The following is a 21838-nucleotide window of genomic DNA, read 5'->3' on the forward strand; positions in this document are numbered from 1 at the left end:
ATATAATTGCGGCCGTCCCTGCGATCCAGCTAGAAACTAAAAGCACGGGAAACTCTTTCTTTCTTTCCTCCCGACGATTTTGAACGCGACGAGAATTCTCGTACCTAGTCACGTTTTTTAAATCAATGAAATCCATGAAATTACGTAAAACCGTAGTTTCGTTCAATGAGAATACACATCGTTGTTTGTGCAAAGATTGCCACAGAAATCCCGAGAGTCTATTTGACGTTCGTCCCTCGCCATCTTGAATTTGTTAAAACTCGGAACACTTCTGTGCGACATTGATTATCCCCGTTTCCGGGTCGATCGTCGAAGGACTCGGCGGGCAGGCAAGAAATAAAAACAAATATTCAGGATTTGTCTCGCGTAAGAAACACTCGACGAGCAAGACGCGCGTTCGTTCGGTTCAACTCTATCCGGCGTCGGTCCCCGTTAAACGCTGACGTAACCTATGTACACAAAATGTCGCTCGTTCTGCGAATAAAGAATCGAGGAGAAGATAGAATAACAAAATCGATGGAGAAAAAAATTACAAGGATGAGAGGAGAGACGATACGCCAGGTTCGTCGGTAATTACGTGTTTAACGCGGGTAGAGACGATTCCGCGCGTTCCCGCGGACCGCTACCCAGGCAAAAATTTTAGATGGAATAACGAAATGAATGCAGAATCGCTTCGAGCCGGTCGAGTGGCCCACTCGAAACGAAATACGATGGATACGAGGATCCGCTCGCGAGAGAGACAGAGAGAGACAGAGACAGAGAGAGAAAAAGAGAGAGACAGAGACAGAGAGAGAAAAAGAGAGAGAGAGAGAGAGAGAGAAAGCGAGTCTGTTCCCCAACCTCCAACCCCGTGCGACCTCGGAACATTTTTCGTTTAAAAGCATTTCATTTCGAAACGTTCGATATTTTGTCGTGCGTCTGTTTCGACTTTTCGAAATCACCCACACACAAATCCGATCTATCGGCCATCGCGTATCACCGTGTAAGAGCAACAGAGACGAAGACAGAATTTAATTGAAACGCCGAGCTCGTTCCTCTGCGCGAGGTTCTTTCGAATGTTTCAAGCGTTTCGTTTTTATCGTTTGTTTATCAATGCCAGTGAGTAGTTTACCTGATTTTGAGCGTTGTGTTCCGCCATCGCCTTCTCCTTCGCTTGCCTTTTGCACTTGTACCGGTGATTTTGAAACCATATCTTCACCTGCAACGAGAAGCAATGATTTAGAAATTTCGTGGGAGAATTTCTACTCTATATTTCTATTCTAATTTTAATGGTTGCTTACTAATTTTGATATTCCTTACGCTTTAAAAGTAAGTGTAGTTAATATAGGCACAGTTATTGACACAGTTGTTATCCGCACAGTAATTTGGTTCCTTACACCACGGTGGCTGGAGAAGTACTGTTCGAGGGTCGCATAAATCAGCGCAAAAAAATACTGACTCGCGTAAACATCGGCGATCCCCCTTCCTCGACTGCACGCGACGGATAATTGTTTACAAATAAATGGACGGCGATCGATACGCCGTCGGGGTTCCGATTTTATTGCAGAGGGCCGTCCAATCGAATTTTCGTTTTTATTTCTCTCTCTCTCTCTCTCTCTCTCTCTCTATCTATCTCTCTCTTTCTCTCTCTCTCCCGGCAGGGTCGACCAGACATTTTCGTGCGCGCGAACTGTCGTCAGGTAGGAACTCAAATATTTTTCCAAGAGGGGCGAGAGCGCAAGCCTTTTGTCGCGTGTATACGTTCCGAGCAACCTGGAACTATCCACCGGCCTCCTAAATCCATAATCCACAGTTATTATAAGTCTGTTATTTCTTCGAGAGGGATTTAACGCCTCGTTCAGTTTCGCCCGATCGCTCGGAGGCCGATTTTCACCCCGGCGGCCCGAACCGATCTTCTTTTTTTTATCCTTGTTGATTCCCCTCCCGCCGTCGCTCTACATTTTTATTCGACTCTAACGCGATTGTTCGACCCTGCTTTCTTCGTAGGAACGTAATAGTCACAGGATGTTTCGCAGTTCCTGCACAAAAATTACTTCGTTCCGTTGTGAAATATTAAGCCGCGTAATAAGTGTAAAATTGTGAATCTGAGAACCAGTGAAATGTGACGACAAACTGAAAAGGAAGTGCTCTCCACAGTGATTTTTATTTTTACAAGAGTGCAGAGGTTCATCGACAGCGTAAAAATGTGTTCGCCGTTGCTTCGATCCTCGATTGGCGGTGTGTTTGATTAAATTGTCAAGAAAATGTCAAATATTTCCAAGAACAAGCAACAAACGTTTGCGCCGGCGAACCGAGTGGGTTCTCGAGAAGAAATCCACGGGGATCCGAGTGTAAGCAAAGGAAACCAAGATCGTTGAAGAAAACCCGCGAGTGTGTAACACTTTGCAGCGTTACTTCAGTAGAATAAACGTTACACGCTGAAGAATAGCCTCAAAGAACCCGCGGCGGAAGGTGCACCGGCGTAAACGTCTTTCGTGATTCTGAAATATTATATTAGAAGCTTGCGAAACTTCGGGAATGCTGAAACACCGCTCCCAAGAAAGCGGTAAGGCAAATAGAGTGACATAATCGTACTAGCCCTTTGGCCACAAGTGAAATGTAACAAATGTTTCATCTAATTTCCCAAGGCGAATCTATAGAACCGTAATGAGAGTAATTTTTCTAGGAACGTTATTTCATGTTTTGAAAACCGACTAGGAGAATCGGATTCTGTTTCTACAGGGTGGCGAAGAGGAGCGCGCGGTTTTATGAAGTTCCGTCGGTAGGAAGCGCCGCTCGAGACCGCTTTTACGGCAATTGAACGCGATTAGGGAACCCGGCCGTGAGCACCGGATCGAGATCGGCATCTGCTTATGACAGGAGCGTGTTATAATCCGTATTGTGCATAATGCAGTGTTCACAGGGGCGCGAATCCTGATCGCGGGCGCATTGTCGGCCCGCGGCGGAAGACAATGGACCCCGTGTTCTGTCCGATTTAATCCTTAACGCGGATTTGCTAGCCGTAATATTGCCGGCGGTGCTAACATCGCCACGTTTCGAGTGGCTAATACCTTTCACTAGCAGAGAAACGGGACTTTTCATATTTAAACGGCGCCTTTTTTCACGAACGTAGGGATACCAGAAATGTCGTGCGCGTGTCCTTGACATGTATCGAGACGTTACCGTGGTCGGAGGACGGTGCCGAAGGAAACGGAAGATGTAGCAGGAAATTCTGGCGATTTCTGGGGGTCAGACGCGATTGGCATTCGAGCGGCACGCGTGAGGCGGCGACCGCGAAGGGTGACGAAAGAATTTTCGAGGGTGGCCGATCCCGCTAATATTCAAAGAATTAGACAGACGGTGGCGGGCACTCGAGACACGGTCTGCTGCACGGGGACCCCTTAAAAGTGCTTTCGTTGCATTCTCGGCGCGCATAACTTCGACAATGGGGGCTGCTGAGGGCGGGGGGAGGTCGGGGGGACTGCACCGGGTTACAGCCCACTCGAGCAGGAGGTTACAGCCGAGCAACATATATGTAGGTCGGCCCGCGCTTTTGATTCCGCCGATAAAAATCGAGCTTAGCCGTACCTTTCACACATCCCTCTAATTTCACCCTTTGTCCTCCCCCGGAATCGCTCGATCTACTGCTTCTTTTCTCTGCTTCTTCTTTCTAACCAGCCAAGATCTGCTCGATCCCCCTCCCCGGGACGCACTGTGAGAATTTTATTGTGAAAAATGATTTGCGTACCGACGTGAAATTTTCAGAATTAGATTTAACTCGGACCCCTCGAGCCAATACGTTCGAACCTAAATCCGCATAAACATCCGCAGCACATTCGACGCGAATATCCCGCGATCACTCGCGATTCGTCCGACGGCACTTCACCGACAATTCCTCCTCGAAGATTTCCCAGCCTCGGAGCGTTCCCAGCAGCGGTGAATGCGCGAAATCGTTGCCCGTAGGCGTGAATCAACAACGATCCCTGAAGACGGATCGCTCTCGCTGGGTGGAGCAAGCTCCGGCGAGAAAGCGGAAAAGAGAAAAAGAGAGATCGAGAGAGGGGAGGAGAGAGAGGAAACGCTTTGAATCCGGAGCCCTTGGTCGCGCGAGTTTCCGCGTGTGTTTTGTGTCGCGGCGGCCGATGCGTAGGGCTGAGAGACCTTATCTAAAAGCCACGAAGAGCCACTAGACGAGGGAAGTACTCTCTTCGCCGCTCCCGTTCGTTAATTCCTTTTCCACCGATAATCCACTCGTCGAAGCCGACGGAGTTTCGGGCGTGCGGCGACTTCGAGAGGTCTACAAACAGCCTGCTCGCTTCCGCGCGTCCTTGCCTTCTCTCCTCGTTCGCGTGTCGCCGTTCCTTTCTCGTCTTCTACGGCAGCGAGCACACCTTGTATCGTCGGGCAAGGTGTCGATCCGATTTCTCGATCGATTCGGCCGCAATCGCTTTACGAGCTCCTCTTATTAACCTGGCGGAAAACGACTTCCACTTTCCACCGAAGGAGAGGACCCGGTTAATATTCTTCAAGAAACGACATATCTTGAAAATATAGCAATATTAGAATAGCAGAATTGTCCTAGCGCCGCGTGCAACTTGGCAAAGTGAACTCCAGCGAACAATGGCGATTTCCATCGATACCTGAATCATCCGAATCAGTATAGGGAGCAACGTGCTCGATGGAGCCGAGATGAATCGTCGGAGGGAATTGTTATTTCAAGGGAACGGCACGGCCCGACCCGACCCGGCCCGGCCCGGCCCGTCCGTCATTCCGCTCGTCCGTCGCTCCCGCAACGGCACGGTATGTAAACAGAGTAAGTTGAACGAGATAGGGATGTAACTGGTGTGCGCTGACCGAGGGAGAAAAAGAAAATCGACACTTCTTTCCTGCAGTTCGTAACGTTAGAGTCTCGCAAATGAGCACACCGTTTCTTCTGAATATTTCCGACTTGAACCGACGACAACACCGTGATTCACAGATCCATTGTCGAGCTTTTCATCGGGTGGAACCCTTCATTTAGCTTGTTAACTTTTGGCAGATTTCCACCGATTCTCATTGGAAGAAATTAACTATGGACTCTCGAAAGATATTGACTATTCTATATATTGAATATTCGCAGGCTCCGCTGCGAGATCCCTCGAGCACGGATCGGGGACCGTTCAGGTACCTCGCGGGCCCTGTTTACCTTCGACTCGGCCAAGAATGAGCCATGCAAAAGGGCAACCGGGGCCCGCGGGGGTTCGGCCGAAAGTTTACTCAACACCGGCGCGACGGGGCGGTTCGCTTTAACTTCTGATTAACACGCGGTTAACCCTGGTAAATGAAACGCCTCCGGCAAGCGTTCATGCGAATCCGCCTGCCGTGGACGCTTTTCTTTTCGTGAAAAGCTCGGGGGAGACCGGTCGACAGGTTCCTAGGGCTAATTGCTAGAAGCTTTCACGATCCATTGAAAAACGTAACGGGGGACGTCAATATGATAATCAATATTTTTGACTTTACGGTACTGTGGTTTGAAACCTTGAAATATTGTTGACTAGCTTTCCCAACCGTGCGACGGTAAAAATCATGCTCGGAGGCGTTCGAAAAGTGTTCCTTCGGGTGACCTGTATCCCCGCGGCAGCACGCAGCTCCGTATATCATATCGGTGACGTTAATTAGTGTATCGAATAGCGATAAATCCGTGGAGGGTCAGTCCATCAAAGTGGACACGGGACATTCGGTAGTAGCATCGAGTACCTGTTCGGCCTATGCTCGACAGAGGCGAGGTTCGTACATCCGGTGGGCGTTGGTTAAAGTGGACGATTGATCAAGTTAGCATTAACGTCATTACGCGGGGAACCGTGCATCGAGGGGTTCACGTAAAACCACCACCACCATACCACGACCACCACCAGGCAGAAGCAGCAGCTCCGTCGCCACCCTTTAACACGACTACGTGACTATTCTCGCTTGCTTCCTCGGGCAATTTCATCCGACACCAACATCCCGTAGGATTATCCGGCGGAAACCCTGTGCAGCCTCCGGGCTACCATCGGCCACCTATCAACGACCGTCGCCGCGTTCTCCCTTCGAAAGAAAGACGCGTGTAATCGACGGGAATTGCCACTCGAGGTGTTCCGAAACGCCTCCGGGGCTAGCTTTGCTACCCCTCGCGATCCAGGGCTCACGGATCGTGAACCGTGCGGCAAGTGGCTTTTGTCTCGCCCGTTCCGTTTCCATTCTGTCGACATGATCGCCGCCGAGCCGGTTCATTGTTCCTTCCCGGGAGCTTGTGTTTCGCTCTGTGATTTCGCCGATGCCGAATTTCATTCTCGGCTCAACTCTTGCGACAACCACGCTAACGTCGCGACGCCTGCAACAATTTCTCTTTTCGGAATTCCTCTTTTCAGATGTTAGTGTACTAGGTAACCTATAAGAAAATGAATTAAAGATTGTGCCCAGGTAGAAGTAAGTAGCTGTACGAGCTATGAGTAATTAAAGATGGGAAAAATTGTGAGAAACTAGTGACGGAGGAACCGGCGTGCACCGCTTCGGTAATTTCTCGACGAACAGGACGGCTCGATAAACGAGGTACGAATTGGTTCGTTGGCGGCTCGTTAGGGCAAAACTGGAAAGTCATTTCTATTTGCCCCCGAAGCTCCGGGTTTTCAGACGTCCCGGCTGGTAATCGGTAAGTCATCCCCGGGCCGATGGTATTGAGTTAAAACAACAAAAGGGAGGCGGGAATCGTGTTTGCCCACGGGCCACCACTCAGGAGGGTCAACACGGGACAATTAACAGCCCTAATCATAATTTGACGTTGCCTGATCCCGGTGTACGCAGGCTCATCCCTGCACTTTGCGACGGAACATCTGCGGCCGAGGCCCGAATCCTCGCAAATGTAATCCCTTCTCCCGCGATTCACGCCTACCGTCGATTCTTTCCGTCGACAACCATGATTATTTAACGGTAGAACCACCGAATTAAACGCTCGATACGAAAGTATTAAAATTTCATTCTTTTTTGTCCGCTTCGGTCGTTTATGCGACAGCTGACATTAACCAAACGATTGCAACGAAATTTAAGAAAATGCACAGTGTACACGGAACGTTGTAAAGGGTTGAAAATAAAATTCTCGCGAGAACGTCCCATAGATAACACAGATATTTTGTTACAGTTTCCTCTCGACCACCCTCGACGACCCGTTGATCGCACTTTACGTCTCTCTAATTTTTCCGTCGTTTCTCGTCGGGGATGATCCAATAGAGGGAGGACAGGAATGTTTGCGGTTGAAATGTATGCACCCTCGCGACCGTCCCCCTCCCGAAAGTGCAACGGGATCACAAAGAACGCCTCCGCCTTCGTTCTACAGGGCGAAGCACGAAGAGAAATTGGGTGGCGTATTACGCAACTGCCACCGTTCGAGAGTATTTGCAATACACTCGTGAAGCTGCCTCCGCACCGTGATAATTGACGCAAACATAATGAAAGACGCACGACTCCCGGCGTGCTGCATCGTTTTTTCATTAATCCCGGCAGGCGGACGAACTTCGGCAATTATTTTTCAATGGTGATTCGGTCGAAGGAAATTACGAATTTCGCTGGTACGCTGGATAAAGGGTTGTCGTCCGATAATTTCCAAAATGAGTCGGATCTCGAGGCTCTTGATGGTCGAAAATGGTGATTCTTGATTCGACAAATAGAGAGGAATGTGAACAGGGTGCCGACTGTGGATCGACGATTTTTGTAACGACCTGTAACCGAGGAAACAGGAGAGGAACGCAATTACGTGGGCCACACACTGCCGTGAGCGGCAGCGCGGTGTGCTGGCGACCGCAAAAGCCGTCGACATATTCATGCGTGCGTTATTATGCGAGGGAGCCGTGAGTGCACTCGAGAGATACGCGCACGCGTTCCACGACGTCCAATTAACCGCACGCATTTCGACACCCGAGGAATTTCGCGCCGAGACTTTCGCGATCTCGATGATCCTTAATCCCCGCCGTGGCCGAAAACTTGGTCATTCGTTTTTTCACGAGATCAACGTTTCTAGGGACACGTGTCCTCCACTGACAATCTCTCCAGGTTGCCTAGGGGTTTAATGGCCGTGAGCGATTGCATCAAAAATCGAAATGGGCGACCTCGAGAGGGATGGCTCGATGGCGATCATCGAATCCCGATCAAAATTTTGAGACCGTGGAAAAAGGGAGATATCCAGGCTGAGCAATTCGGGCTAGCTATAGAGAGAGAGAGGGAGAGAGAGAGAGAGAGATATGGAGAGGAGGCGGGCCAGAGAGGCAGTGTAATTTGCCTCTAATGCGGCACTCGACGGAACAGCTGGCTCTCCTCTTCTCCATTCGCCGGTCGGCCGCAACCGGTAACAGTAGCGATAATAATAACAATACCGGCAACAATGCCAGGAGTGGCCAGCCATTGTAACAATGGGGAGAGAGACTGCACTTGGAGTAACAATGCGAGCGCAAAATGGAGGGACGCATCTGTGTGTCCCGTGCCAAAAGGGACACGGGGCAGGGGCGAGGGATGCGTCGGGGCGAGAGATAGCGAGTCAGGGAGCAAAGACACGCATAAACGCACACGGCCGTACGAAAGCGTGAAACCCGACGGATAAAAGCGATTCCGGCGCCGATTCGCCGATCTATCGAGCCGGTCGAACCTCTTCGCCACCAATTCTGAGACAGAAACGTGTGCGACGGATTTTGCAAAAGATGTTGATACTTCAACAACACGACACATATTCGCAGATGATAAATAATTTTAGTAAGTGGACAAAAATATGTGAATATCGCTCGATTCTTCCGGTGTTTCTTCAGTTTTCTATTCGATCGATTTTTCGCGTAAACGCATAAAATCCGCAGAATAGTAATCATTAGTGTTCCAGCCGGAAACAATGGCGAGAACCGCGAGTTGTTTCTTCTCGGGGGTGGTACTTGCCCGCGAGTCGTTGCACTTCGGTGATTTTTGTTAATCGCGAACTCGCCCGAACCTCCGAGCTCTCTATTAATTATTTGACTTTTGATCAGGCCTGTCGGCCGCGTTTCCGCATTAATTAATGTCTCCCCCTTCCCCCTTTCAACCCCTACCCCGTTCCAGTCTAAATTCCCCTTGATATATTTTTTGTTTTTTTCTTCTCTCTTTTTATTTTGCTTCCTTTTCCGTCACGTTCGTTTTTCCTCTCTTCCTTCTAATTAACCGCCCTACTCTCTCTCTCTCTCTCTCTCTTTCACTACCGTGTGTGTGCGCGCGCGCACGCCACGATTCCCCGGCCTTTCGTAGCTTTTAACGAGCTTTGAACGCGTTGTAACTCGCCGGGCATAATTTACCGCGAGACGGTTTCTCGCCGATTAAATTGTTGCGATCGATTTCAAGCCCCAAATGGCTCGTTTAATTCGTCCGCCCTCGCGGCGAGCCATTAATTACGGATGCAGACGCCGATTTTTCGTCGTGGCTATTCCACGCGCAGAACCATCTCGCTGGAACGAAAATATTCTTCAGAAGAAAAGTCTGGTTTCTGGAGTTGAAATAGCCTCGACTGCGAAGGGTTGAAGAACGAAAAATGAAATTATCCCTGCATCTTCCTAAAAAGCGGATAATGATCGAATTAAGGGTGGCGAGATCGTGTCAAACAATCCCAGCAATCTTTTCGTATTCCCTCGTCGTCGCCCACCCCTTTTCAAAGGGTCGATCGTCGAGTCGAATAACTAAATCGCGTCACCAGACTAAAGACGACCGGCAGATCCAATTAGATTGCGTTCTTCGAAATCTATAGATGCATATTTACACGGGATTGACCTACCACAGCACCTTTCAACACCCTTCCCTTACTCCGGCACAGCATGAGATCGGAGAGGGTGGTTCCGGTGGTAAGCAAACCCATTATTACGATCATCCCCCGTATCCGAATCCCAGGACGCGCGTTTTTAACTTGACGCGCTTCCTTACGACTTACCCTTCTTTCTTCCACCCTCTTGTTAAACGTCTTTCCTCCCCGTGCGAATTTTTCCTACGCTCAAACCCTCCCCCGTTGACGCACACATTTTTTTAAAAAGTAATCCTCGGCCCTTGGCCGTGATAAATAAAATAATGAAAACTATATCAACCCTTTCAATATGACTTTTGCCCGAAGAGATAAATTTTTTATTTGGTTTCCTTAATTATTCTATTTCCTGACCTCGAAATACGCCAACGGCGAGGAACGCGTTGACAACCCGACGACGGGTAGACAAAGGCACGGATATTTTCAAAGAAGTCTTCTCGGCAAACTTTGCTCGCTATTACACGATACCGGTAGGCAATGCGTTTATCTTCGAGTAGCCTGCACAAACATTCTACGCTCGGCCCTTAGACCACCGGGGTAATATTAGGTGGTTCAATATGCACGCTCAAAGGGGTGGAGATCCGGGCATCGAGCGAAGCTCGCAACAAATTTGCTCGTCGTCGGCGGCCGTGGGAGGGAGGATCCTTTAATGCTGTTTGCAGAAGGCTGGCGCGTTTAAAGGATTTTATCTTGTCCCTGTGTAAATTGTTTCTCGCCGATGCAGAAGTCGATTGGCGTTTGTGCATTCGATGCTTCAGAATGGAATTCGATCTATCTTGTTTCGTTTCTTGTAATGCGATTATGTGACCAAAAATAGTATTTTAACTTATCAATTGTGTAAGCTTGAAATAAAAATTGTTTGGATCAATTGGCAGACACAGGGACCAAATAGAAGTTGATTTCTCTCTCTAGCGACTTTGTTAGATTGTTAACGATAGAGTGCGGTAACTAAACAAGACAAACTGTCGCCGGTGGAGCATCCAAGTTAACAGTCCATGGCAAACCCTCCCGGACCCAGAGATTTTTCTCTAAGCGACGGGTAATTGATGTTCTCGAGCCACTTGCGGTTCCATCGAACAATCGGAGAATCACGGAGGTAGCGGAGGACGGAGATAATCCCGCCAATAGAAAATCGGCGGCGTAGCCCCGCGAGATTTCGATCGGGAATGGCGTCATCCATCATCGGCCTCGACGAGCCAGAAAGAAATCGGTGCTATCGATATGCCGGCGCGGCTCGAGAGGTCTCGTTACCCCGAATCGGGGTCGATTTTGCGTGACGTTCACCCGGAAACGGTCGATGCAGCACTTTGCCTCGATCCGATCAGCCGAAACGATAGACGGGAAAAATTCTTTTTTTCCCTCCCCCTCCCCCCTGGCCCCCTTCCAAATCGTTGGTTCCCTCGCCGTCGCTCCTCCCCACCCCTTTATTTTCTTCTTTCTTTTTTTTCGGGAGTCTCTCGATCCTTTACAAGCCCTCGAAAGTGCGCTCGCGTCGAACTCGAGGCTCGAGTGTCTTGGAGAGCGCCGATCGGTGTATCTTCTCTCTTCGGGAGTCGTTACGTCGTTCGACTCGTTAATTCGGTATCGATTCTCGATCGTTCCGCGTCCCCCCCCCCCGCCGCCGCGCCGCTCCAAAAGAATTTTCCTCGAGGACCGTCGAGCCCGCAACAGCCTTTTCCCGCGATCGAAAAACCCCTGGCTGTCCTCCCGCGTTTAATGGAGACCCTCGATCGGCAACATCCGATCCCGTCCGTCCGCGTATTCCTTCGCGGATCCTCCTCCTACCGATCCGCCCTCCCGCGCGAACATCCAACGGCTGATTGCGATCGTTTCTCCCGAGACAGACGAGTCAATCGATTCGCGTATCAATTAATGGGGAACGGCTCGAGGAGCCTCGGTTCTCTCGACTGCTGCTCCTTTCCGGTACTCCGGCGACCATTTTTATCCGGCGGATGAGCAACTTTTAACGGAAATACACGGACTATTCGGGGATATAAAATAGACGCGATTGAGCACTTAAAAATCGAGAAGATTGAACACGCCGTTTCGCTTATCTTTGCTGCATCAGAGACTGCATAGTATTTTTCTGGGCAGGAAGGTGTTCAATTTTCAATTTTCCTAAAGGCCCGCAGCCAAGATCGCCATGGTACTCGCATAATGATTCGTTAGTCTGCTGGTAGCAGGTAGCCCGTAGAACCGCGTGGTCCGCGTGTGGCGCGCACAATCGCGGGATTCGTATCGTTCTCTGGGGCAGCTAAGATTCGCGATCTCCAGGGTACTCGCATAATGATTCGTTAGTCTCCCCGTGGTAGGGCTACCTAGAGAGCACGACTTCGTACGGAGACTTCGAGTGGCCGTAAGTGGATGGTACCGCAGGGCTGCGAGGCGGTGTGCTCGCGAGCTCAGAGCTCAGAGCTCAGAACACAGGCGCAAAGTCACGCGGGGACACAGGAGCGCGTGCAACATCGTGCCCGGGGAGCTCGTTTGGTCTCTATTTGTCCCCAGAAGTTCAAGAGTCCGCGATGCACACGAGCGCACGGCCTCCCCACCCCCGAACCGTGAACGTGCACGAACGATCAACTGCCGGTTTGCTCGTGTATGTGAGTATCTCTCTCTCTCTCTCTCTCTCTCTCTCTCTCTCTCTCTCTCTTCCTCTCCCTCCCTATTCGTTTCTCTGTTCTCCCTTTCTCGCCCCCGAAACCTCTCTTTTCCGCGTCCCGCTTCCGAGGCCGGGCCTTCGTGGCCAGCATTCACGGCTCCCGAGTGCCATCGAGCCTGAAACTCGTTATCGAAACTTATGTGCCGCCTCCGCAAGCTCGCCCCTGGCGAGCCACGACGAAAATCCGCGGCTGATTGCAATCAGACCTCTTTGCGGACTTCCGCGCCCGGCTCCGACGTCCCCGAGACGCCGGGGGAGCGACGACTTCCGGTTTAGGGAGCGCCATATACCTTCTTCCGCCTCGAACCGGTCCCGAACCGAGCCCGACCACTGCCTGCCAACCGTTGTTTCTCGAATCGTGGATTTTCAATCGTAACCATGTCGAACGAATCGGCTTCGAACTTTCTGTTAAACCGTCTGGAGGTAATTCAAAATATTGTTAGACAGAAGCGGTTGCAAAGTAAGCGAAGAGCAGTCTACTTTACTCGCGTTGCAATCGTACCTAACGGCAGAGTATTCGAGCGAGCACGCATTATTCGCGGAGCGAATTGTGAATGGACTAGATGCACGCCGAGCGGATTGAACGAAGAGACGCGTTGCAGACGGGACGGCAGACTGAACGAGGGGACGAGCGACCAGGATGCGACCAATGAGCTGCGCAACAATTATTTATTGTTGCCAGACTGCAACGTCCAGCCGGCAGACCTGTCTACCCAATGAAGATCGTCTCGTTAAAATCTGATCCGGACCGGACCGTTTTAAATGGCCACCGCCGAAACGGTGGACGCTCGAATCGATCGAACCCGCCGCCGCAATAAAAATCCGGAGCAACGGACGAATAGATGTCCCTAACCGAACCACTAAAGCCTGTCCTAAAAGGACCGAATAGGCATTTCTGTGTAAGCTCGAGAAAGGTATAACTTTTTCTACATCGGATCAAAGACATTTTTGCAAAAAAGATTTCGAAACAACTACAGCTAGCAGGAATTACACGAGAAAGTTACATCGCTGGGACTCTCGAATAACGGAGTGAATAATGCTCAAGTAATTTTCGTCTCTTTCTCGGTAGCGCGAGAAGCCAATTATGCTCCCACTCGATGTAGCCTCGTTCGATCGCCGTCGATCGAGACATAGGAGAATTTCGGACGGTTGAAATAATATTTGCGCGTCGCTCGGCCCAGATGACGATTCGCGCTACCTGGTCGAATTCCGTCCATCGTGTCTCGAACAAACATAGCCTCCTCTCGAGGGCTTTCCCGAACGCAACGGACATCGCGGTCCGCGATTTGCTTAACACTTTTAGTATTTAGCCGGTTTCGAGGACGCCTCGGATTGCGTGGTTGCCAAAAATGGCCCGTGACACCTCTCCGTCGCATCCGGAGAACGTAAAGTACACACGGACCTCCTCAGGAGCATCAGAATATTTCTAACCAAATTGTAGAGGTCTTAGGCGACATTTCAAACTGGAATTCGAAGGTTGTAACAATTTTTTCTTTTTCGTTGTGAAACGTTCGTCGCCAGAGAATTCCGCGGCCGTTGTTCGAACCTTGCGGACTTTCTCGAGGACGTTGTTCGATAGATTCGAAAAATCTCGCGTTCTCAGCGATAACCGAAGGTCTACGCGTCGACATTGCCGGCTAACAACTCCGAGGCAACCAACGCCCCTGAGGTCGATCGATCCGATTGGCCGAGAGATGTAGATACACCCACGCGTACACCCACCACCTGCTCCCTGCAATTAATCTCCTCTCAGCAATTAATCCTCGTCATGCACGGCCGTGTACGTGCGCGCTCCTGACTACTGTGTACGTGCGTTCGCGCATAATCTCGAGCACCGTGTTTCCTTCGCAGTCGGGACAAGCTAGATGGACGACGATTACGTCGTTGCTACCTTCTAATTAGCCCTGCCACCCTCACCTGGCCTGATCGTCCTCGGGAATACCGGAGCGAAGAAAAATCGTCGATCGAAAACGAATCGCCTCGGTGCTAGATCCTAGTACACACATCAGTGTTTCAAAAGTACTCTTTGTTCACTATCTCCCTTAGCATCTCGTGCAAGTTACAATACCCAGCGTTAAACCGTTTCATAGCAAGCTAAAATTATAGACCCCAGCCATTAGAACCTATCCGCGTACGCCAAAGTTTATTGTCCCATCGTTGGGCCCATTTCATCCCCTTGTTCTCACCCTTCATCCCCTATAAGAACTTTCTAAACTGGTTCTTAGCTTTATCGAACCTAGCCGATCGTCCTTGAGGATGAAACTGTTTCTTCAGGTTATTCTTGGGCCCGTCGTCGAGGTTCATCTGTGTTCTCATCCGAACTTCTGATAGACAATGCGATTGTTCGAAGAGCGAGCTGGAAAATCGGATTCCCGTCGCGTCCGCAGAAAGTAGGCAACATTTAAACATACCTGAGTGGGCGTGAGGTGTATCAGGGAGGCTAGGTGTTCCCGTTCAGGCGCGCTCAGGTATCTCTGCTGCTTGAACCGCCTCTCGAGCTCGTGAACCTGCTGCTGCGTGAACAGAACGCGACGCTTTCGTCTCTGGGGTAGGTGGGGGAATTGCATCGCGCCGACGCCCATGCCGACACCGACGCCGACGCCGACGCCCATTCCCATGCCCGACGATTTCGTCACATCGCCCATTGACTGGCCCACCGAACAGCCGGCCATGTTGGTCCCGGCACCCGCCCCCGCTGCGCTCATCAGCCGCGAGACTGCAAAACATATTGGACAGATCCGAATTAGTACAATCTCCTCGTTCGAACATCTTAAGGGACGGGCCCGAATATGTTTTCTTAAAGCTAAAATTTCACTTATACTCCTCTGTCGGTCCACCGGAGGATTATTCAATTATAATATAGAATTGTTCGGTTGAATCCATAAAAAAGAGAAACAAGTCGACTATCGTCCGCGTTCCTGAAGACATTCCCGCCCTCTTCTCTCGGAATCATTCAGCCCCGAGGGTTCTCGAACGCGTTGGACGGAGACCGAGTGAAAGAGCGGAGGAGGGAGCAAGGGGAATGGGAATGATGCGAGAAGAGGACAACCCGAGAAAAGTGGAATAGCGATCCGGCAAGGCGAGATGGCAACATCAGCGCGAGGAAAGCGGGAGAGAGCAGCCGAAAAACGAGGCCTCCGTATTTGAGCTACTGAAACCCGACCAGTGGAGAGAGTCCAGAGTCCATCCCTTGTCAGTTGGCGGAGGGCTGTCAAGAACTGACGCCGACGGATCCGGACAAAAGGAGCGATTTAGCCACGGCGAACTGCTACGTCATCGAGCACGGGAGGTCCCCGATGATGAAGTTCCGAATTATTATTATGTCTGTGAGAACGCGGCAGTACGAGCCCGGTCGGGCCGGTCGGGTCTGTCCAGGCAGCTCCCTACGCGAGAAAGACACACCACTCGAGACACCGGGAGCAAACACCGCCGAATTTGCTTACCCCCGTCCGGGATATTCCTCGGAAAATTGATCGGAATTCTTCTGTTCATCCTCTAGCCAGCCCTGGGACCACCCAGAGGACTGCTCGAGAACACTGGAATTAGGGAAATGATTGTTTGCGAACGAACCGTGTCGCCTGATCAACCTTTCTCGAGATGAACCAAGGATCTTTCGACATTACTTTAAGACAGACGAACCGGAGATGGAATAGCTTTTGCTAATGAGCCCCTTGTCTCGTCTATAAACTAAAAAAGTTTGAAAGATGCTGATCAACAAATATCTCAATCAATGTAGCACATCGGGTGACGAGAGACCCGAAATCCCCGTGCCACCGTCCCCCTCATCAATGAAATCTATCCTTAGACAACGTTTCAATCTCTTCCCATCGACGAGACTGGTCCAGGACAATGGAAGCTGGCGGGAAGACTGACGGGTTTAGAATTTCCGAGTGACTTCTGCGAACGCGAGGACGGGCCGGGCCGGGCTAGTCCGACTCGCGTGCAGAGGTCTCATTAAGGAAATTGACGTTCGTAAACGACGTCTACCTGGCCACCGACGTCGAATCCCCGCGTTAGCAAAGGACCGTGGAATCCTCGTCAACCGGATAATTACACGGTATCGCGGGTGATAGACAAACTGCTTTATCCCGCTCGTCTTCTGTCCGTTTCTGAAACGACCGATCCTTTTTCTTATCCGTTTCGTTCGACTTCGTTCCAACTGTCGAAGAAAAAGCTGCCGGACCAGCAACAGGGATCGTTCGCGTTCCGATCCGAAAAATTCCGGTCTCCGTCTCACTCGTTGTGGAAATTGAATTTCGGGGAAGCAGCAGGACGCCGAATACGACGTCCAGTTAAGCTGCCGCGACGAGGGTCCCGGGCTTATTTGTTTAACTAAAATCTCCGACGGTGTCCGGTAGCCACGCATTTCTCGAACCCCGAGGATCGATACGTTTCCCCGACGGTGACCAAGAGTGGCGCGTGCGGCCGACAGGAATCCAAGGAAACGAACCGACGACGCGACGACGTGTTGACACAAGTCCCAAGGACGAGGGCTCTGTTGGCCCACAATCGTTTTTCGGCAGCCCGGACCTAGCAAATCCGTCTGAACCGTGTGCTCGTCGCGAGGACGATTCATCCGCGAGTTAGCATACTGCGCGCAACACTGCGGCGAGGAGAATTTTTTCGACAATTGGAAAATAGACTTCGACCTACAGACAGAAGATAGATTTTAAACAAAGCTCGTCTCCAATGCTTTTTTTTTCAAGATATACAGCTTGAAGTTTTGACTACGCTACAGTATAACATTCGGGATGAGTTTTCGTGTAGCGACGGAAGAAATCATGGACCGGGTTGAGCGCTACTCGTACGACTTGTATCACGGACTTGTGGACTTTGAAACACGACTCCGTATCGCTTCATCGATACCTAAATGGACCTAAGCAACGGATATTCTGCGACAGGCGGCGGGTAAAAGGGGAACAGACGTGCCTCGTCGAAGACGAAAGGGATGATCTATCGAAGAGTATTTGCTCGACGGGTCGTTGCGCTACTTTCTCTCGCCGCGCAACCGGTAGGCCCTTTCTCTTGTTTCATCAGCAAACGAACTGTGTTCTTCGGAATCAAACAGCTAACCGACACAAACAACAAACTTGATTATTTTTTACTTTTCATGTGAAATAGCAACCTAACGATTTCAGATTGATCCTGGAGCAACACAAACTGCTTCATTTCAAGGCAGCAACGGGTTAATATCATGAAATTGGAGGAATATCCAAGTACATGTAAATAGTCAAGTAGCTAACGACTCGGACTGGCTGCTAGAGGATTACAGTTAGAGTCCCGCCATCCGAGGGTGAATTCCACTATGTTTGCGTGGGTCGTAGAGGCCGTGACACAATGGCACTCCCGGCCCGTGGTGAAGGTTAGGCCCTCCGAAACGGCGCGCATCGCGGAGGACTAAAATCACTATACTCACTGGCAAATCGGGGGTCGTTGGTGGCCGGCGGGGCCGGCGCGTACCACGGATGATGGGGCCTCATCGGGTCGGTCGCGGTGGCTCCTCCGCCGACCGCTGGCCCCGCGTGATGATACGAGGACAATTCGGCCGCACAGTACTGATATTGGGAGGTGAGCTGCATGGTGGCGTAAGGATTGCCCATGGCGGTCATGCCGGCTCCGGCGGCGCTGCTGCCTCCAGCGGCGGCGTCGTTCGCACCGGAAACCGGTCCGGGAGTACCGCCACCGGGCGTCGATCCTCCGTGAAGCGGCGGACTGCCGCTGCTCGCGCTCGAGCTACCGGTATTGCCGCCCACTCGACCGCCGCACGCGTTCCCGTAAGGCGAGACTTGAGGATGCGTGACCACGCCGACGCCGATCGCCAGCTCCAGCTTCCGGTACGATTCGTCGATGGGGGACAGGATGTCGGTGACACTGAACGGTGTCGTGTGAGCGCCGCCAGCCGCTTGTACGTGGGACGAGTGCTGTTTAGGCGACAGGCTCATCGCCAGGTCGATCCCATTTAAATCTGGCAGCAAGCTAGCCTGCTCCAGCTGTGTTTGTTGTTGTTGTTGCTGCTGTTGTTGTTGTTGCTGCTGCTGTTGTTGTTGTTGTTGTTGTTGTTGTTGCTGTTGATGCTGATGGTAACTGGTAGCATTGCCGTTCCCCTGATTTCCGGCGTTGTTTCCGCCGCCGCCGCTGCCACCGCTCATCTCGGCGAGGCCAGCGCCGTCGAAATACTTGAAGCTCGCGCTTCGCGGAATCCTGAGGCCGGCGCTAACCGCGAGATAACGACATGACGGCCCTGCCACCACGGACGAACAAGGGTTCCCGGATGTTGTTTCGGACAGCTCGACGAGCAACTCGTCTATACCCCTCGAGGCAGACTCCACGTACGATTTAATGATTGTATCGTGTGAAGGGAACAGTCTATCGTTGAATCCGGACGATTCATTTACAGTTCCTTCGTCGTCTATGGATCATCGGGCACCGTCGCACCGATTCTTTCTTTTCACGGTCACAATACCCTCGGGTACATTCATGTAGACACTGAATAATCCTCGGTAACTCCACGCGATCACTTACTGGCCACACTATACTCGGTCGTGCATCCGGATCAACCGACATGACAGAGTCCGCGAGGCACGTCGCCGGTTGTCACGGTGTCCAACGGCTGCTCGAGTGTTGTCGCTGGCCGCGTCCAGCAAGGACGAGACCGCGTGTTCCGTCGCATGTCTCTTCTCTCTGTTTGTACACCGGGACACCGCGGGTCGACTGCGATGGACAACCGGGTCAAAGACGCGAACGGCCGGGGTAGGTTAGGGTCTCGACACTGAATCCCGAGCCCCGAGAGTCCACGGTCAAGGACAACCAGCAGAACACGAACGGGATGCTGGGCTAGCACCGGCCCACTGTAACCGGATGCGCAGAGATACCAGCTGACACACGGCACTTCGGTCGCGGCAGACTCCGGCACTTTTCGTCACCGGGAACCGAGGACAGAGCCGGGCGACACGACACCGTCGCGAGACACGACAACGACACCCTTTGACGACGGCGACAGTGACAACGACGACGACGACGACGACGACGATAATAATACCGCGAACACGACGGAACAGTTGGTGCACACGTGGTCGAGGATAGTGGCCGGCCAGAGCCGGCCGGCGGCCGACTGAAATCACCCGGGGGGTCTTCGAGTCCTTGGACTCTGCCGATAGAGAGACGATGGTAGATGTACCACTCTACGGGTTCGCCTCCACCTTCGTCGAGGATACACTCTCTCTCCGTGGGAGAGGAGAGAGTGTCTATGGATGGTTGGCTGGCCTCTCTGGCTGGCTCTCCTGGCTGGCTGGATAGATGGATGGATGGATGGATGGATGGTTGGTTGGATGGATGGATGGATAGATGGATGGCTGAATGAATGGAGAGAGAGAGGACTGTCGGGTACTCCTGGAGAGGTCCTCACGGCCGCTTAGACCCACTCGACCAGCGGTCGCTCGCGCTCGCTCGCTCGGGCTTGGGCCCCACAGCCTCTCGCGGAGAACCCGTACGACGACACGATGAGTGGAGTGCCCACTACGGAGAAGTGCCTGCTACCAAGAGTCGTGATGAGATGTCCCCTTTTGCGTGTGAGAGAACGCCTAGCTTAGAGGGGGTTGCGGGGCTACCGGGACCAACCCCTCCGACCGGATCCGGTCTACCCGAACGAACCTGCCATTGGCCGAGTCTCGCCAATGGTAGGCCAGATCTTTCCTTACTGGCTGGCTAGCATGCCAGCTCCCTGGTCGATCGAGGTCGGTGCGTACGCAGCGTCGCGACGCCGTTGGCAGGGGACGCGAACCCGACGAATCACGTCCGCCTATCCTGTGTCGTTTCCTGGGTCGCTCGCAGGGGCAAAACATTCGCGCCGTCCTACCCGCCTCATGGCCACCGAACCTGGACCAACCATTCTATCCTCCCCACCTATCCGAATCCCCCACCTCTTCGCGGCGTCGTAGCCTCGTCTCTCTCGGTCACGGGACTGCGGTGCGCGGTAAACGGTCTCTCCCCGTTCTACACGCGCCCTGAAGATTCGCCGCACAGTCTCCCTCGTCAACCTCCTACCGACCACCTCACCGAGCTCCCATCTTAGATCGCAGCCGCGTCGACGCCGACCTACGATCGCCAATCCCGCGGACTCTCTCTGCTCTTCTCGTAACGCAACGTGACGCCGGATGACCCGCCGCGGCGATCGTTTCTCTTTTCTCTTTTGTTAGGGGACGCTGGGACGTCGCGCGTGTTCTTACCGTCGGTGATACAAGAATAGTGACCTTCCTGCAACCCTTGAAAGTGGTCCTGTAGGCGTTAAGGGATGTTGGTGCGGGGAAGAAAAAGGTTACGGTTTCTTACCGCGGGAGAACCTCGTCCCTCGCTTTGCAAAGTCGTCGTTTGTGGGCCCGCGGATCTTTTCGCCTCGATCTTTCAATTTCAACTTTGATCCATACGTTGCCTATTCGGTTAGACATGATCTGACCAAAGGGGACTCCGCGACTTGTTACACACTGCTTTCCATGAAACATTCTGGGAAGGTGGTCGTTACCTGAAAACCACGCAGAGTATGAAGAGTATAAGGAAACTTCGATGAAATTGTCACCAGAAACTTTAACGTAAAGATTCATCGAAATTGGTGTGCAACATGTTTCTTTGCAAGTAATAATACTCGGATGGATCAACTTTGTTACAGAATTGTGATTCTGTGGTATCCTGAAAGTGGTTATATTTCAATTACCTTTTTTCAAAGAGTCACAGTACGAATGAATAATGTAATCGAACTGCTGCTGCGACCATTTTGTTTTTGTGATTGTATGGTTGACAAAGACCTTAAGGACACTGTTTACAATTTAGAGAGAATATGTAATAGCAAATGTGTAAATAAAGTAGAATAATTTGTACGTACAAATAACTCTCGTTGCTTTGAATGTAACACACTGTGCAAATACCGATAAGAATTGTCGGTTTTGAAAGTCTGCATGTAACGGACATTAAGTATGTACTTCGACAAATTTGTACCGATTGCCTATACAAACTTCTGAACATCGGTTAAACCCGGTTGGGCTGAAGTTTTGCAAATAATAAAAATGTTTGCGAGAACGCTCTCCGGTGATTTGGAAAGAAATTGTTTTCTATTGTTAAAACAAATAACCACCTACCTAAATCCTGATCCAAGACTGCAACTTCGGTCATTGTAATATCTGTCATTTAGACGATGTTTTACATTTTACTTTGGCGTTCCTCGAGTTTCTACTCACCCGAGGAGTGTGGTGGTGCCATCTGTGACAGAGCATCAGAACTTACAGAGCATCTAACTTACCGGTAACGCCACTTACCGCTGACAAGTTAACGGCAAGTTATCGATTTCTTCGTGGGAGTAATTTCATTCATTCAAAAAAGGTTAGCTTGGCCCTGTT

General features: G+C 51.2%; 1 protein-coding gene across 1 annotated transcript in view; it reads right to left on the minus strand.

Annotated features, from left to right (window-relative positions):
* Positions 1–18856, minus strand: part of LOC143361403 (homeobox protein Nkx-2.4) — a 28003-nt gene extending 9147 nt beyond the window's left edge. The window contains exons 1-3 of the mRNA XM_076800769.1: positions 17869–18856; positions 14864–15168; positions 1112–1198 (exon numbers count right to left, since the gene is read on the minus strand). Of these exons, the coding sequence (XP_076656884.1) occupies positions 1112–1198; positions 14864–15168; positions 17869–18601 (1125 nt within the window). The 5' untranslated portion in view covers positions 18602–18856. The remainder of the gene's footprint in view (positions 1–1111; positions 1199–14863; positions 15169–17868) is intronic.
* Between the last annotated feature and the right edge of the window lie 2982 nt (positions 18857–21838).

This window comes from Halictus rubicundus, chromosome 15, assembly GCF_050948215.1.
Source record: "Halictus rubicundus isolate RS-2024b chromosome 15, iyHalRubi1_principal, whole genome shotgun sequence".
NCBI lineage: Eukaryota > Metazoa > Arthropoda > Insecta > Hymenoptera > Halictidae > Halictus > Halictus rubicundus.